Below are 18522 nucleotides of genomic sequence, written 5' to 3' on the forward strand. Positions count from 1 at the left end.
AAACTCCATAAGACCACTATTTCCATTCATCAATTCAGCTAAAGGTTTGGCATAACTTAATTGCAAGATTTATGCACTTAATATTTAATTTAATACCGAAATTTACTTCTCAATGCTACAGCTCAGTACAATGCGGTTTCGACTAATATTTGCTATCATCATTACTTTTTTGTCGTTAAGTCACTTTTAGTATCATGTAATGTAAAATGGTAGATACTTCTTTCATTGAATGATAATTATATAAAAGATAAAATACAACTGGTGTTTGTATCAAATACATTTAATTTTATTCATGTGGCTAGAATTAACATTCATGGAAAAAGCTGGACGCAACATGGATCGTAAGATAGATGGCCTATGTAGTAGGAAATTTTTAAAATATTAATTTTCTGTATGTGTCTATAACTTATTTGATTATTAGGTCTATAATTATAAACTCATATGTTGCCTACATTTGTTTTTATATTAGTCATCAAAATTGTAGTCATAGGTACGCAAGAGAACTATTAGGCCTATAGAAAATGATTGAACTATCTTTTGTTTAAATTATTTAAAAATGATGCCAAACTTATGTTCAAATTAACTGCAGTGGGATTAAACATGTAGTCCTAAATACTAAATAGTATCTAGATCTAGATTCAGGTCTACAAGTACTTGTTCGGGAACATATTTAACTTGAACGGGAATTCCCGAAATTATTTGTATTGTCCTATTTTCAGTTTATTGTGGCTTACTCAAACCACTATTTTGTAAAAAAAAAATTAAAAAAATAACTAATGCGCAAAAGATTTCTCCTAAACTTTCTATGACAATTATTCCATACGTTTGTTCAAAGAAACCTTATAATGGATTATAATTGTAAATATTATCTGATCTTTTGGGATACTCATTTTTATTATTTTAAGTTGAACGGGAATTCCTGATATTATTTGCATGTTTTCAGTTTATTATTGCCTACTTAAAGACATGCCTTGTTAAAAGGGAGAGGTGTTCAGCACTATGCCACGCTGCCTTTGTTTCCCTAACGTGAGTTAGGTATCCAGCAGAGCTGGGTGGACTCAGGGACATTCTTCTGACTTGAACCCGGATTCGAACTCTAGACGCCGTCCCTCCTACTAATAGGATTTAATGTAACCGAAACAAAAGTTAATAAAATGTTAAGTCCTCATTTTTTTCCGATGATGATTTAACTTTTAACACTCACTCTTTCCATTTGCAGATTTATTATTATAGAAATAGAAAAATATCCGAGGAAGCACATTTGATTGTAGTTGATGTTAATTTGAATGATTTGATCATCCGTTTACAAAATGACTGGTCGAATCGTTAAAGATGTATTTAACAAAGCTAAAAGTGGAGAGATATTGAGATTAGAGAACAGTGATATTAACCTCCAAAACATGCATGGCGTTTCAGCACTGATGATGTCTGTTATGGAAAATGACATTCTGGCTTTAAAAACTTTGATATCTGCAGGCGCTGATGTTAATTTAACCAAAACTAAGGTCAGATATACCACAGCTCTGACCATAGCAGTGGAAAGGGGGAGAGTCGAATGTGTAAAGGAACTGATCAGGGCAGGAGCTTTTTTTATCATAAAAACGCATTCGATACAGCTTATAATCATGAATGCTTTGATTTGCTTGTCGATTTGATTAACTGTGGCATTACAAAAAAAATATCATCATTAAAATTTGAAGACTTTGCCAGGGCAGAGATATTCAACGCAATGATGAACTCACCTAACATTAATATTAATGAACGTTATTGGGAGGGACAAACTATGTTAATGAAAGCTGTTCAAACTAATAAAATGCATATTGTACAATTTCTTCTTCAAAAAGGAGTTAACATTCATGAAGTAGACTGGAGAGGAAATACAGCTCTTCATTTGGCCTACGGTGGAAAGTCTGAAATTATTTCGTTATTTCTGGCAGCTGGAGCTAGTTGATGTCAAAAACTCAGAACGTCAAACACCACTTCATGTTGCAGCTAATAAATCAGACACAGAAATGATAAATCTTCTCGTAGAGGCAAAAGCGGATATAAATTGTGTAGATAAACGTGGCCAAACACCGCTTGCAATTTGTGTTGAAAACTCAGATATGAAAACAGCAAAATGTTTACTTCGACATGGGGCAGAGGTCAATAAAGGTAATAACCACGGGGCTACTCCCCTTATCTGGGCCGTTACAAAACAACACGAGAAGTTCGTAGATATCCTAATTCTTCACAAAGCAGACGTGAATTATAAACAAACCACAGCGTTAATTTATGCTGTGTTGAACGTTAACAAAAATATAGTATCAAAACTGGTTCAGGCTGGTGCTGATGTTAACATGAAGACTGCACGGTGTTATCGAGAGAGATATCGCATTCAATATGATCTTTTGGAAGAGGTGAAAAACACTTTGCTGGATACTTCTGAGCATAACCTCACACCTTTACACATAGTAGCTCAAACTTTTCCTCGATATGAAGAAAAGAAATCAGTTGAGGTAGTCAATGTACTGTTGAAAGGAGGGGCAAATGTACATGCAGTTGATGAGGATGATAGGACTCCTCTACACATCGCATCAATCTTTGGTGATTTGGACATCGTAAAATCTTTAATCAAGGCTGGATCAAACATAAACGCCGTGGATAAATTCGGAAACACCCCACTTTTCTTTTCGTTACTTTATAATCATAGAGAGTTAGCAAAATATTTGATAAAGTCCGGGGCGGATGTAAACTTGATGAGTGAATCTCAACGCTCGCCTTTATATGTTGCTGTGTTTTACAAAAATACTGAGCTTGTTCGAATGCTGATTAAACATCGCGTTCTTCCAGATAAAGGCAGAAAATCTGAGCTATTGAAGGCTCTAGAATATAATGATGTAATTGTGTCAATACTTTTAGTGAAAAATGGCGCTAATGTTAACGTTAAAGACGATACTCAGACACCTGCATTGATAAAAGTTTTAAAACTTGTAAAATTTAGCAAAACGTTACGATCACGATACATAGGCTTTCAGAGAAGTGAGCAATATTTGTTTACACTCGGACGTAAACGTGTGTATGGTCCAGATCCTGATGAACCATCGGTGCCCACAAAAGTGTTTGTTTCCAATAAACAAAGTATAAAAACAAAAGCTCTAATTGAGTCCATGCTTCAGCACGGTGCCAACGTTTCTTTAGCAGACGTTGAAGGCAACACTTGTCTACATGAAGCTGCTCGATATTGCAGCAAAGAGATATTGGAGTTACTGTTACATTACAAGGCGGAAGTAAATCAACAGAATGTAAATGGTGAAACGCCACTAATGATAGCTTGTGTAAGCGGCAATGTTGAGGCTGCCGAGATTTTACTTAAGGCAGGAGCTAACGTGTTTCTGGTTGACAAAAATAAAAACACAGCATTACACCATTGTGTACAGTATGGAATTGATTTGTTTCCCTTAGTTGAAAAGCTCGTCTTACATAGTAACCAACATAATAATGAGTTCAGGCAAGAAAATACCTTGGTAAGTAATGTCAACCGAACTGTTAATGCACAGGAAAACAATTTGTTTGACACATTACAAACCACTGAAACAAATTCTACAAGTGAAATTTTTGTCAAGATGACAAATGATAACAAAGAAAGCGCTATTCACAAATTTTGCACATTAGGGCGTCTCAACGTTGTCAAGTTTTTGATAAGTCAAAAGTGCAATCTAGACTGTACTACTAGCTCAGGGCAAACACCTCTAATCATTGCATCAAAACATCAGTTACTAAATGTTGTAAAATGCCTCATTGAAAACAAAGCCAGCGTTAATATACAAGACAATGAAGGTGAATCTGCACTACATGCTGCAGTGAAATGTGGTAATTTGGAAATTGTGTCATTCTTAGTAGAGAACGGAGCTAATGTCAACGAACCAAATAATGCCGGACAAACGCCACTTTTCTATGCGGGAACTTTGAAAATTATTAAATATTTGACTGAAAAGGGAGCTGAAATAAACCGGATAGACAAAAGTGGGGAAACGGCTTTACACTTCAAATCTAAATCTTATAATCCTTCAGCTGTTGATGCATTATTAGAATTAGGAGCAAATCCAGATATCACTACAGATGAAGGCATCACGGCTCTAATGATCGCTGCCAGTGTAGGCTACATTTCTGTCTTGGAAAGTTTAATAGGAAAGGGAGCTAATGTTCATGTACGAGATAGTGAGGGGAGAAACGCTTGCATGTACGCTGTGATAGGTGTTAAAAACAAAAAAGACTCATATGTTGCAGAATATGGAGATACTTATAATGATTGTTACGGTGATTACAACATTGAAATTTCAAGTGAATCTACAGTGGCAGATGGTCTCTTTGAAATTATTAATTTCCTGGTTACTGCTGGTGCAGATTTAAACATTATGGATAATGAAAATCGATCTTTAATTGTGTATACTTTATTAAATGTAAAAAAGGAGTCGCAGAAAGAATGCATTCAAAAGTTTTTGAAACTTGGTGTTAATCCTATCCTGCATAAAAATCACCGGTATTTATTAAATGAATTTATTTTGCCAGATGGCTGGCCGTATTTTGAAGAAAAATGTGTGCGCACTGTTCTGAACGATGATTCAAAAATTATTTTTCAATTTCTCCTAATAAACGGAATCACACTGTGTCATTCAGTGAGCAATTACACTCAATTTACTGAATCAAATTTTACCTACGCTGCTCGGAACAAAAACTTTGATTTTCTTCGATTCTTTTTAGCCACAGGACATATCTATAAATCTGACTTGAAGAGTTTGCGTAATGACAAATACTTTAAAGACGATGCTGATGATAACTTAGACACCAATGACTCACTACATGCTGAGTTAACTTTGGCAAAAAGAGAACCCTGGCCACTGGTCAAACTAGCTTTTATTGAAGTCTCCACCTTACTTGGGACTGGGCCCATGAGAGAAGAAAAACTACAACAGACCAAACTCCCACCAAGATTACAGCGAACGTTGATGTTTCAAGAACCAATATCAAGATTACCTGTAGAAGACTGGTCTAAAATACCTCTTTGTTTTGACCCAGTACAGTACGAGACTTTACCCTGTCCTAGACCTTTACTCTACTACTGGCCTGTTGGTCATAGGCTGGTTAGATAAATGAAAATTATATTCTACAGAATGTTGCAACAATTTTTATTACTTACTTTAACCATGATACTAGGAATATTTCAGCGGTATTTTGTTCTTCAAAATATATCGTTTTAATTATGAATACATTAATAAATACATTTTGAAAACGTTTTAATTGAACCAAGCTAATTCTGTTTTTTTATCACTTCTGTTATAATTTGCGTTATCGTTACTGTTATTATTATTATAATTTTGATATTTTTAGATCATTAAAAATTGTACCTGCATAAAACCTTACATCTTGTTTTCTTATTTATAAAGCACCATATTTCTTTTTCTCTTTGGCAATGTCTTCAGCATACCAAAGCACCTTATTACGTAATAGTTTTAAGTTTCGTCTGTTCTGCTCTTTATCACTTAAAGATAGTAAAGTTTCCCTTTCAAACCTGACGGTCTATGGGGCAAGTGAAGTAGAGTTCACATGTTTCTGTGACCTCGGCATATGAAGAGATAGTGTGATCAGCGCTATGCCCAGCCGCCTTTACTTTCCCTAATGTGAGTTAGGTACCCATCAGAGTTGGGTGGACTCAGGGACGTCCTACTGCATTGAACCCGGATTTGAACTCGAGATTTAAGGGTTAGCAGTCCAGCTCTCTACCGCTAGACCACTCCGTCACACTATAACTTAGAGATGGGTTGGTCCTAATAGCTGTTAAGGAGTTTTTATTTATTTTTTATTGATTATTTCTTAGTCATTCCAATTTCCTCTAACTTTCAAACAACTCTTGAAGTATCGTCAGTCACTTGAGTCTTCTGGCTGAGAGTTTTTGGAACCAATGATTCTCAGACCTTTGCTAATGGAACAATGGAGCTAATTATTGCATTAAAACGCCAGATTCTGCTTTTCTGAACTTTATAGTTGTATCTTTATGTATTATTGTGTAGAGGCATTTTATGAAATTAAAAATTATACTTCACAATTAAGTGTTTGTTTTTGTCACTCGTAGTGCTAAAACAATTTAGTTGTTGGGTGTAATACACTTAAAGCCAACCGAGAAAGCATTTTAAGAAACAAAGCTCGTAATCAAGAAAAGAGTTGTGATATTTCAAATATTAATTTGAGAATAAACTATAGTTACTGTTGGTTTTTTTTTTAATTCCTTAAACAAGTACAAACTATACTGTTTATATTGCTACACCTCCTAATACAACACAATGATATTTGTAACCATTTTTATTTACTATCTTTTCATTGCCTCGAACTTTATTCATTTCACCTTGGATTCAATAATTTATTCTACAAAGTTAGTATAGGCTTTCAATATATATTTATTTTTAGGTTAAATATTTAATAAACTTTTCTAAGTAAACTCTACTAAACCAATCTTTTTCTAAGACAATTTTTAAAATATATTCTCGAATATCATATACAATTAATAAATTATACTAAATGGTTAGTTTTCCTCATTATAGAACTCAATTCGATTAAATCCCGTCTTTGCATACCTCCAAACTTGTTCCCTTAGCATTGTCATATTTTGCGTTAGAGTGAGCAAGTCATTTGAATAGATTCTACTACATGATTTGACTAGGTTGTTTGTTAACGTCACTATAGACTTGAACACATTTTATACACTTTGTTGCGTTGTTTGTTTTTTTTAAAAAGGAAATGCAATACCCTATATCTTTTTAAAATATTCATGTATTACAGTCAAGGTTGGGTGCTTATGGGCTAGAGAAGTGGTACATAATCGTGCGATATTTGCAGCTCATTGTTGAGGAAGCGTAATTAGCCAAGAGCCCTAACTGTTGTTAAATTCGTCCATTATCTAATGTCTTCGTATTTATTTGACTACCAGCATTTTTTTTTATATTTCAATCAGTTAAATATCCATACAACTATCATAGTGAAAACAATGAAAGAAATTTCATTTTGTAAAAGTAATGGTTGCTCAAAAAATGTATCCACTATTTACCGACCAATGCTTTCACTAAAGAGAAAAAGTGTTGTTTTTTTCAGTGCATGTAAAAAAGTTATCCTTAAAAAAAACGATAAATAGTATATATTTTTTAAATTTATTTGTTATCCCCTACGTATTGCCTTGGTAATGAAAGTGGGGGAGTAAGGGGCTTAACTTGAAATGCAATTCGACAATAGATTTAAAAAGTTATCTTTCTTTACTGATATTTTACCTTGTAACTAAAAAAACGACATAATATAATAAAATAATATTAAGGTAAGATTGAAAGTTAAAAAAAAAAAACTAAAAATTAATGATTTTCATGTTGATAAAATATAATAGTATAATTAAATACATTGCTCTTTACCTGCTACGAGATTTTACGATATTATTTATTTTCTTCCTGCTTAGAAGTAAAAGAAAATCCTCAATTCCTTTTCTCTTCAAGATGTGCATGTATATGCAATAGAAACATAAAAGAGTTGGGGAAACTATATCCGTTCAGGTAAGGTATTGGAGAAATGCTATAATGCTTTTAAAAAAATATCTATAGTTTTATTATCTATTATTGGCTCCTGTTGGAAAGTATTAGGTAGAGGTATTAGTCACCATAATTGTGGTCTAAGGTACGTTAACTAGCCTACAGCCTATTGCTATCCAGGAAAAATATTATAGAATTTATTAAGCTATTTTTAGTGAATTATTTCACAATGAGCTCATACATTTGTTTAAATAAATTGTAGTTGGATTAAAAATGTAGATCTAAAGCGTATCTCATTTTTAGAATACATATTTTACCTGAAACGGGAATTCCCGAAATTATTTTCAGTTTATAATGGCTTACTCAAAACTCTATTGTAAAAAAAAAAAAAAAACATTTTTTTTTCAAGAAAATGGCAAAAAATTATTAGAATATGGTGCTGCATGTGATTTTAATATGAAAGTATCAAGTTCTGAAAGTGTTTGAGAAATTGTAAGTTGTATGATTATGTTTTCTTAAACCTTAATGTATCTTAGTAGTGTATCAAATGTAACGAGATAACGATTTCTAATGGTCGCCATTTTTATAAATTAAACTTGCCATATAAAGTTAAAATAATACGTATGGTTTTACGTAGTTTTTTATACTCTTTCTTGCATATATTATATGTTTATGTGTTGCTTAATTAATTAAATTATTCAACTTAGAATAGAATTGGATTTTTTTTTATTAAACATTTATTTTGCTGATCTTCTGTGTATAGGCCTATCTTATGGGTTTAAGAAAAACTAAAGCAAACCTGCATATTTTCTCATAAAATGAATCTTATCTCATTAGCTTAGAGTGTATATGCGACTTTAAGTTTAGTTACGATACCATCTTCCTCATCTTACGGAAAGTGTCAATCAGTCTAAGAACACGACGACATCTTTCCTTTGTATTCGGCGATTCTTGTGTCAACGACTTCTGGCTGCTTGTGCTTTACATATGGTCGATGTTTTGATATAAATATCTACCATTTTTTTTTAAATATTCCTTGGGATTTAAATCAAATGCCTTACTAGTGATAGATTTTGTAGGTTTGCGCAAGGTGTCCAATCAATCCCTCTTGCATCTTTTGACCAATATGAATCTTCTGCCCTGTTTATTTTGGGCTTTTTGTTTGGTTTAGAGACAGTTTAGACCATATAATCATAATATATAAAAGCCCATATGCGCACCTCTCTCTCTCTCTGTCTCTCTTTCTCTCTCAGAGGCGTAGCGAGGGGGGGGGGGGCGGAGGGGACATATGTCCCCGGGCGCTGACTTTAGGGGGGGGGGGCGCCAAATTTAAAGTTTGAGGGGTGGGGTGCAAATGAAAAGTTCGAGGGGGGGGGGGTGGAAATCGAAAGTTTGAGGGGGGGGTGCAAATGAAAAGTTAAAGGCGGGGGGGGGGTGCAATTTTTTTTTTTTTACATTTTTAATAGGTATTGGTAGCTTATGTTACATTAAATGTGTCGGATTTTTAGCTAATTTTTTTTTGCTTTGTGACTAATATCGTTCAACGTGTAGAAAAGCCAATTGCGTTATGACAAATAACAATTTTATTTTTAAAAATTAAATAGGCCTACAACACTTATAAAAAATAGGCCTATAATTCACTTGTAACTGATATCGTTTGCTAGTAATCAATATAGGTTACACGTGGTCATTTGTGAAGAAATGGAATTTCTTTTTATTAGATTTTTTTTCAACGATATATTTTATTGTAGTTTTATTAATAATCTAGTTTTAATCAATTTTAGATTTAATAATTTTGTTATCAATTTTTTTTGTTATTAATGTTTGTTGTTTTTAATTTATTTAGTTATATTTATTTTATTTATTTTGTTGCTATTAATTTATGTTAGTCTCTTTCTATTGGCACCTTAAAGAAGACTTATTTAACGTTGCTATCATTGAGTTGTATAACGAAAGACAGGTTTCGTTGGTTTTTTTTAAAATGTAATACTTGTTTGTTGAATTGCCATTATGCATATTTAGATATTTTTTGTAGATGTAGTCGATAATGCTGCCTGTTCTGGCTCTAAGTTATTCTGTAAATTTTTCGTCGGTCTCTTAGGTATATAACTAGTTACGACCTTGCTAGAAGTTTGTTTCATCTACAATAAATGCATTATGGAATGTCATCTTTCTTTTCTGGTTCCAAATTTTCTATCTGAAGGGCATCTTTTTCTTGTTGCCGTATTTCTAATTGTTCTGTTTAAAGTGCCGCTAGGTTGAATTCCATCTGGTTTAACTAGATTGCTATTTAAAATGGAAAACAAACTAAAATGGCTTCAGTTTTTAAAAGCTTTTAATTAGCTCACGAGTCCGTTTGTGGCAAATACTGTAGCTCAATTTTGACCTACTTCTAACGAAGTACATTTATTCAAACTTTCCAGATACCTTCTTTTCTAATCTTCTTCTTCATTCTTCTTCGTTCTTAAATTTTAGTGTTGGGATCGAGCCTTATCTGCCAGAGGGTTTGAACTCGACACTTTTTCGAGTTAACAACCATGAGCTTTTTGCCGACTCGACAACGCCTTTAACACACTTAAAGTTACGTGTCAACTGGTTATGCTCCATTAGGGTCATTGACTCCGATTTCAGCCTTCTTTTCTTTTTGGATTTGCTTTCATAGCCTTTGTCCAGCCAAGAACAAACTACAAGACAGCAGTTGTTTGATTTTGGAGTTGTCTCTCCTAGAAGAGTGGCTGTCCCCACCCAATGAGACTCATCTGCCCGAGGGTTCGAACTCGAGACCGTGAACTTTACCAACTCGACCACGCCGACCCCTGCTTCTCCATTGAAAATGCAAAAGTATTTAATTTTTACGCACATAATTTCTAAACTAAGTGTAGATAACAAGATTTAGCATTAGCATTCGCTTGATTAGCACTGTTGGTAATTTCACGCACTTTTACGACCACGGGCACTATTATATACACCTTGATTGCTGTTCATTCGGTGCGGAATTGTTTTCTACGAGATTCTATTCTAATTTTTAAAATTTAGGATTTAATAATAATCATTAAAAAAGTTTTAAAAAACCCACGTTTTCTGATTGAACTAAAAAGTAGAAAATAAATGCTATAGGCCCTACATCACAATAATGCAAGCGATCACTCTACTATAAGCGATCAAAAACGTGGGGCGTCGAAGTAAAAGTTATATTACTATTGATTAGATAATACTATTGACTTTTATTAGGGAGCTTGTAGAGAGTCAACAGTATTAGAAACTGTAAGAAAATCACGGCGCCCCACGTTTTTGCTTGCTTATAGTAGAGTGATCGCTTGCATTATTGTGATGTAGGGCCTATAGCATTTATTTTCTACTTTTTAGTTCAATCAGAAAACGTGGGTTTTTTAAAACTTTTTTAATGATTATTATTTTCTACTTTTTAGTCTTTGTCTGTTTGTTTGCATTAAAATCTTGCTATCGATTTTATCTTTTCACTTTTTTTGGGTAAACGAAGACAACTCGTAAAAAGACAACTCGTAAAAAGACAACTCGTAAAAAGACAACTCGTAAAAAACACGTTGTTTGAATACGTTACTGACTAGAACACATAGATTTGAACCCGTGTCGAGTGGGATAGCAATCGTGTGCCCAACCACTCGACCATATCGTCTCCCCCAAACTGGCCTACCTTCTGTAAGTTTAAACTCGGTTCAAGCTAAATTCTCTGCCCCTAAGCCTGTGGCGACATGTGATCGTTCGCTTCACTGCGCGCGAGGTACGCGTCGCTGGTTTTTTTTTCTAATGGCTAGCAGAGGAGGATTATATATATAGATTATATAGCGGTCTAAAATGCTCAATAAAATGTTTCCATTGATCAATTTAGTAATAATAACAATTGAATATTCAATGGTCATCCAAAAGAAAGCTTCCCTGAAAATTTCAGCGCGCTAGCTAACTGGGAAGTGCCAGAAATTTCGATCGCAAGATTTGATTGGAAAGACAAACAGAGAAAGCAAGTTAAAGAAAACGTGGGAAAAATTCATTAAGAAAAACAATAACATAAAAAACGTTTAAATAGCAAGCCTTTATGCAATAATGCAATAAAATTAGAAGATAATAATATTCTTTAAACGTACGATAAAAGACTAATAATTAAATATCTGTAAAGAAAAGCGGGGGTCACTATATTATCTATTGGGTACCTTTACTAATATTTTGAAAGAGAAGCACGCTTTTCTTATAGTTATTTAAATAGTCGTGATTTATTATTTTTTAAAGAAAATAATTTATTTTCTCCTTTTTAGTGCATTTATGCATAAAAGCTTGTTACTAAAGCGTTTTTATGCATTTTTAGGACAACCTACTAATTTCAGAAAATTGTAATTAATTCATCAATTATTAATTAGGCATCCAATAAGTAAAATTTAATGTCATATTGCATTGTCATTGGGTCATGACCCACTTACCGAATTTTAGAAAAATTGAATGGCTAGAAGTGACCAAAATTTCGCTCGCCCTTTTCGATCTAGACAGGGAGAAGACAGACACGAGCGAGTCAGGAAAAGCAAGTTAAAAATAAGTTTATAAAATTATGTCTATATTCCGAGTTTTATTATATTTAATTGTGTTGTTACCCGAAAAAAGTTATTCTATCTTTTGTTGATAGTATCTAGATTGTATGGCCATTTCTATACCAGCTGTTTTCACATACGTCGGGAAAATAGATGCCAGTCTTCTTATTTATTTACAGTGCCCCGATGTTCCATTTTCAAATTTTTCGGTTTTCTTTCATTGTTTTAGGTGTTTTTTTCTTTTTTCGGTGTAAGGATTTTTTTATATTCATTTTAAAGGCTCTACTGAGAGCAATTATCTTTTATTAAAACATGAATTTAAAAAATGCATTAAAAATATTAAAACATGCCTATAAAGCTGTGTATCATGTTTAGTTTAAATTACTCCTTGTTAGAGCATACATTTCGTAGACATTTTAATACCGCCTGCTATTAATGTGAGATAATATAACTGAAATTTGCAGTTTATAAAATTTTCAACTGATTAAACACACTTTTTCCATTTGCAGATTATTGACGAAATTGCGCTGTAACGAATTATGACAATTGAAATAAACCGGGAGTGATCTCACCTCAACTTTCTCGAATATTCTAATATCCCAATACGGGGGATGGCAACGCGGGATATAAACATAACTTTTAGTCCATGTTTAATTATTTAAACTTTCGGTACTTTACAAATTCATTTTCGTTTTTTGAGAAATCTGAAATAGCGTAAATTACTACTTCCAGACAACGGAAATTACTCAAAATTTGACAGAGGGCAGAAAATTAAATACTTTACTTATAGGTGAAATTTTGTTTATCTATCTGAAATATTACGCAAGTAATAGTTTTTTGAAAAAGTAGAACAAGTCCCAATTCCGTTTATCGGAAATCGCTAAAAAAAGATACAGAACTACAAATTTGATATAATATCAAATTTCATCAACTTAGCTGTAACGGTACTCAAGTTATCGTGTTCATAGACATACATCCCCACAAACAGACATACGGACGGAATTGCAAAGCCCAGTTTTTCTGAATCGGCTACGCATAAAACGCCGAAATTTTGATAAATCTGCATTTATAGCTTTTGCCCGATTAAAATAAGTCTCCATACTCCGCATATGATGAAGTACTCAGGCGTAAAAGGATGAAAAGTGTCAAAATTTTATGTGAATTTTGAGCACGCTTACAATACTTGCTCTATATTCTGTATACGAAAAAGTAAAAAGCGGATCAAGCTCATTTTATCATTGTAGTTATTAATTTGAATGATTTGATCGTTCGTTAGAAACAATGGATGACCTAAACAGTTATCGCATTGTTATGGACGTATTTAACAAAGCTAAAAGTGGAGATAAAGGGAGATTACAGAGCAGTGATATTAACCGTATAAACATGGACAGGGTTTCAGCGCTGATGATGTCTGTTATTGAAAATAATATCCTGGCTTTAAAAACTTTGATATCTGCAGGCGCTGATGTAAACGTGACAAGTTACTATTCTAGAGATACCACAGCACTAACCATAGCGGTAGAAAGACGAAGAGTTGAGTGTGTAAAGGAACTTATTAGAGCTGGAGCTTCCTTTACGTGTAAGCAAGGATTTGAGGCTTTAATGATGGCGAGGGATAACAACTTCTTGGATGCTGTTGTGGAAGGGGAGAAAGTATCTTTTAATCAACATGCATTAACTACAGCTTATAAAAATGAACACTTTGATTTAATTGTCGATTTAATAAACTGTGGCATTACAAATAAAATATCATCATTAAGATTTGAAGACGTTGCTAGAGATGATGTATTTAACGCAATAATGAACTCACCTAACATTAATATTAATGAACGCTATTGGGAGGGACAAACTATGTTAATGAAAGCTGTTCAAACGAATAAAATGCATATTGTACAATTTCTCTTTCAAAAAGGAGTTAACATTCATGAAGTAGACGGAAAAGGAAATACAGCTCTTCATTTTGCCTACGGTGGAAAGTCTGAAATTATTTCGTTACTTCTGGCAGCTGGAGCTGAAGTTGATGTCAAAAACTCAGAACATCAAACACCACTTCATGTTGCAGCTAATGCATCAGACACAGAAATGATAAATCTTCTCATAGAGGCAAAAGCAGATATAAACTGTTTAGATAAACGTTGGCAAACACCGCTTGCAATTTGTGTTGAAAACTCAGATTTAAACACGGCAACATGTTTACTACGACATGGGGCAGAGGTCAATACAGTTAATAACCATGGGTTTACTCCCCTTATTCGGGCCGTTACAAAACAAGACGAGCAGCTCGTAGAACTCCTAATTGTTCACAAAGCAGATGTGAACTTTACAGATCACAAACAAACCACAGCGTTAATTTATGCTTTAATGAACGTTAACAAACATATTGTGTCAAAACTGATTCAGGCTGGTGCTGATGTTAACATAAAGACTGCACAGTTTTATCGAAGTGCAAATGGCATTAATTATGATCTCTGGAAAGAGGCGAAAAAGACTTTGTTGGATTCCTCTAGTCATAACCTCACACCTTTACATATAGCAGCACAAACGTTTCTTCGACACCCAGCACAGAAATCAGTTGAGTTAGTCAATATACTGTTAGAAGGAGGGGCAAATGCCCTCGCAGTTGATGAGGATGATAGAACTCCTTTACACATCGCAGCAATCTTTGGTGATTTGGGCATCATAAAATCTTTATGCCAATCTGTATCAAATATAAACGCCGTGGATAAGTTTGGAAACACCCCACTTTTCCTGTCATTACTTTACAATCATCAAGAGCCATTAAAATATTTGATGGAGTCCGGGGCGGATGTAAACTTGATGAGTGAATCTCAATGCTCGCCTTTATATGTTGCTGTGTTTTGCAAAAATACTGAGCTTGTTCGAATTCTGCTTAAACATGGCGCTCTTGCAGATAAAGGCAGACATTCTGAGCTATTGAAGGCTCTAGAACATAACGATGTAAATATGTCAACACTTTTAGTGAAAAATGGTGCTAACACCAACGTCAAAGATAATAATCAGATACCTGCATTGATAATAGTTCTAAAACGTTTGGATGTGGACATAGCGTCCAAACCACGTATCCGAACTGTCCAGATAGATCAGATTTTTAATTCATACAAACGTAAACGTCCACGTCGTGGTCAACCATCAAGGCCCCCGAAAGTATTTGTTCCCGATAAAGAACTCATAACAACAAAAACTCTAATTGAGTCCATGCTCCAGCACGGTGCCAACGTTTCTTTAGCAGACATTGAAGGCAACACTTGTCTGCATGAAGCTGCTCGATATTGCAGTAAAAAGATTTTAAAGTTACTGCTACAACACAAGGCGGAAGTAAATCAACAGAATGTAAATGGTGAAACGCCACTAATGATAGCTTGTGTGAGCGGCAATGTTGAGGCTGCCGAGGTCTTACTTAAAGCAGGAGCTAACGTGTTTCTGGTTGACAAAAATAAAAACACAGCATTACACCATTGTGTACAGTATGGAATTGAATTTCCTCTTTTGGTTGAAAAGCTCGTATTACATAGTAACCAAAACAATGTTGAATTCAGGCAAGAAAATACAATTGTAAATGAGGTCAACCTAATTGCTAATGCATATGGAAAATATTTGCACAAAATTGAAACAAATTCTAATTGTCAATTTTTTATCAATATGACTAATTCTAACAAAGAAAGCGCAATTTACATAGCTTGCTCATTAGGGCATGGCGAAACGGTAACGTTATTGATAAGTAACAAATGCAATCTAGACTGTGCTACCAGTACGGGAAAAACACCTCTGATGATTGCATCTCAACGTGGGTTTCCAATAATTGTACAAAGTCTGATAAAAAACAACGCAGATATAAACATACGAGACAAAAATGGTGAAACTGCACTACATGCTGCAGTGAAAAGTAGTAATCTGCACATCGCATCATTCTTAGTAGAAAACGGAGCGAATGTTAACGAACAAAACAATGCCGGACAAACGCCACTTTTCTATGCGGAAAGTTATGAAGATATTAAATGTATTATTAAATGCGGAGCTGAAATAAACATCAAAGACAGAACAGGGGAAACGGCTTTGCACTGCAGATCTAAATTGTATAATTATTCAATTATTTATGCATTACTACAACTAGGGGCGAATCCAGATATCACTACAGATGAAGGCATCACGGCCTTAATGATCGCTGTAAATGTGGGCTACAGCTTTATTGTGAAAACTTTAGTGGATAACGGAGCTAATGTTAATATACAAGATTGTAAGGGAAGAAACGCTTGCATGCATTCTGTAATGGGTGTTAAAAACAAAGAAGACTCATACCTTGGAATAAACAAATATTTCAATAATAATCAAGGTCATTACATTAGAAATGAACGTGTAATTAGAAAGGCGGATGGTCTGTTTGAAACTATTAATGTACTGGTTACTGCTGGTGCCAATTTAAACACTTTGGATAATGAAAATCGATCGTTAATTGTGTATACTTTACTAAATGTTAAAAAAGACTACCAGGAAGAATGCATTCTGAGGCTTTTGAAACTTGGTGTTGATCCTATCCTGCATGAAAATCACCGGTATTTATTAAATGAATTTATTTTGCAAGATAGCAGATGTGTGCGCACTGTTCTGAACGATGATTCAAAAATTATCTTTCAATTTCTCTTAATAAACGGTATTACACTGTGTCATTCAGTGAGCAATTACACGCGATGCCCTGAATCAAATTTTACCTGCGCTGCTCGGAACAAAAACTTTGATTTCCTTCGGTTCTTTTTAGCCACGGGCTTTATCTATACATCTGACTTGACGAGTTTGCGTAAGGACAAATACTTTAAAGACGATGCTGATGTTAACTTAAACTCCAATGACTCACTATATGCTCAGCTAGCATTTGCCAAAAGAGAACCCTGGCCACTGGTCAAACTAGCTTTTATTGAAGTCTCCACCTTACTTGGGACTGGGCCTATGAGAGAAGAAAAACTAAAACAGACCAAACTCCCACCAAGATTACAGCGAACGTTGATGTTTCAGGAACCAATATCAAGATTACCTGTAGAAGACTGGTCTAAAATACCTCTTTGTTTTGACCCAGTACAGTACGAGACTTTACCCTGTCCTAGACCTTTACTCTACTACTGGCCTTTTGGACATAGACTGGTTATTTGAATGACTGAATAATGGTTGTTGAAATTAATTTTATAATGATAGCTATTAGGCCCTAATAATAGAGAAAGTAAAGGCGGCTGGGCATAGTGACCGCACTATCTCATATGCTGAGGTCACAGAAACAAGTGAACTCTACTTCACTTGCTCCATAGACCGTGAGGTTTGAAAGGGAAACTTTTACTTTACTTTCTTCCGATTTTTTTATTTAATTATTCTAATAAAGACATTAATTTTATGTCCGGGGTTTAAATCAAATTCATTTAGAATTGATGTAAATAATATTGATTAATACATGAATTTGTGCACATTCTTGTTTGTGTTTATCTTAGTTACGCATGTAGACTTTAAACATGAGACTGAAGGAATAAAGAATTTGAGTGAGTTTTTTTAAATTAGAAATTTTAGAATAGATGCTTTCTTACTCATTTGGGTAGACCTTCCATAAAAATGATAAAGTATAGTTCACGAACAAGAACAAAGATTGTAAATTCAAACATGCATTTAAGAATGAAGCAATACTTTTTTTATTGATGTTTTTATTTATTATGCATTGTGCAAACGGTTATCTTAAATTGATTCTGTGAAATGTGGACATGTAAGAAACATTCATTTTTCGAGATTACATCTGGTTTTAGTTAACAAGCTAATACTTAACCTCTGTTTGATATTTACAATATGTATTGTAATATATAAGCTTAAAAATGGTAATGGCAAAAAGAAAGTTTGAAAATTATTTTAATTCAGGATAAAATCAGACATTCTTACTTAATATCTAAAAAATATAGATAGTTTTGATTGTAAAATCTGTAAACTTGTGTTGAAAATAATTGATAAAATGTTTTATCATCATTAATGTACAGCTGGATTTTTTAAAACTGATTAAGAGTGTTAAGAAGATATATGTGTACTAAATACACATGAGAATTAAACTTTTCGACAGGTTTTTTGGCCAGGTGTTTAGCGAAGTTAATTTTGTAATATCTTTTTACTAGTACTATTATTTCATATTTATTTTGTTTAGCTACAAAAAGACAATTTTAACCAAATCGACTTTTGTATTTTTTTATAACTTTGGGGTCATCCATAAATGACGTCACGCTTTTTTGGACGATTTTTACCTCCCCCCCTCCCCTCCCCTCCTTCACACGTCGTCACAAAAAGCCAGACCCCCCCCTAAAATGACGTCACACCTCAACCTACAACCCCCCTCAAAATTGCTTTGGATTTTTTTTAAAACATCGATATTTTTCCAAAAT

General features: G+C 33.9%; 2 protein-coding genes across 2 annotated transcripts; both read left to right on the forward strand.

The window, feature by feature from the left end:
* The first annotated feature begins 1310 nt into the window (after window positions 1-1310).
* On the forward strand, window positions 1311-5270 carry LOC131955931 (serine/threonine-protein phosphatase 6 regulatory ankyrin repeat subunit B-like). The gene is made up of 2 exons (XM_059320251.1): window positions 1311-1505; window positions 1938-5270. The coding sequence occupies exons 1-2, from the start codon at window positions 1311-1313 to the stop codon at window positions 5130-5132; spliced, it is 3390 nt and encodes a 1129-aa protein (XP_059176234.1). The 3' UTR covers window positions 5133-5270.
* Window positions 5271-13384: 8114 nt separating this feature from the next.
* LOC131955932 (serine/threonine-protein phosphatase 6 regulatory ankyrin repeat subunit B-like) lies at window positions 13385-17266 on the forward strand. The gene has a single exon (XM_059320252.1). It carries the CDS (start codon window positions 13385-13387, stop codon window positions 17264-17266), a length of 3882 nt encoding a protein of 1293 aa, XP_059176235.1.
* The last annotated feature ends 1256 nt before the right edge of the window (window positions 17267-18522 follow it).

The sequence above is a fragment of the Physella acuta genome, unplaced genomic scaffold (assembly GCF_028476545.2).
Source record: "Physella acuta isolate Inbredline_101_S28 unplaced genomic scaffold, ASM2847654v3 ptg001116l, whole genome shotgun sequence".
NCBI lineage: Eukaryota > Metazoa > Mollusca > Gastropoda > Physidae > Physella > Physella acuta.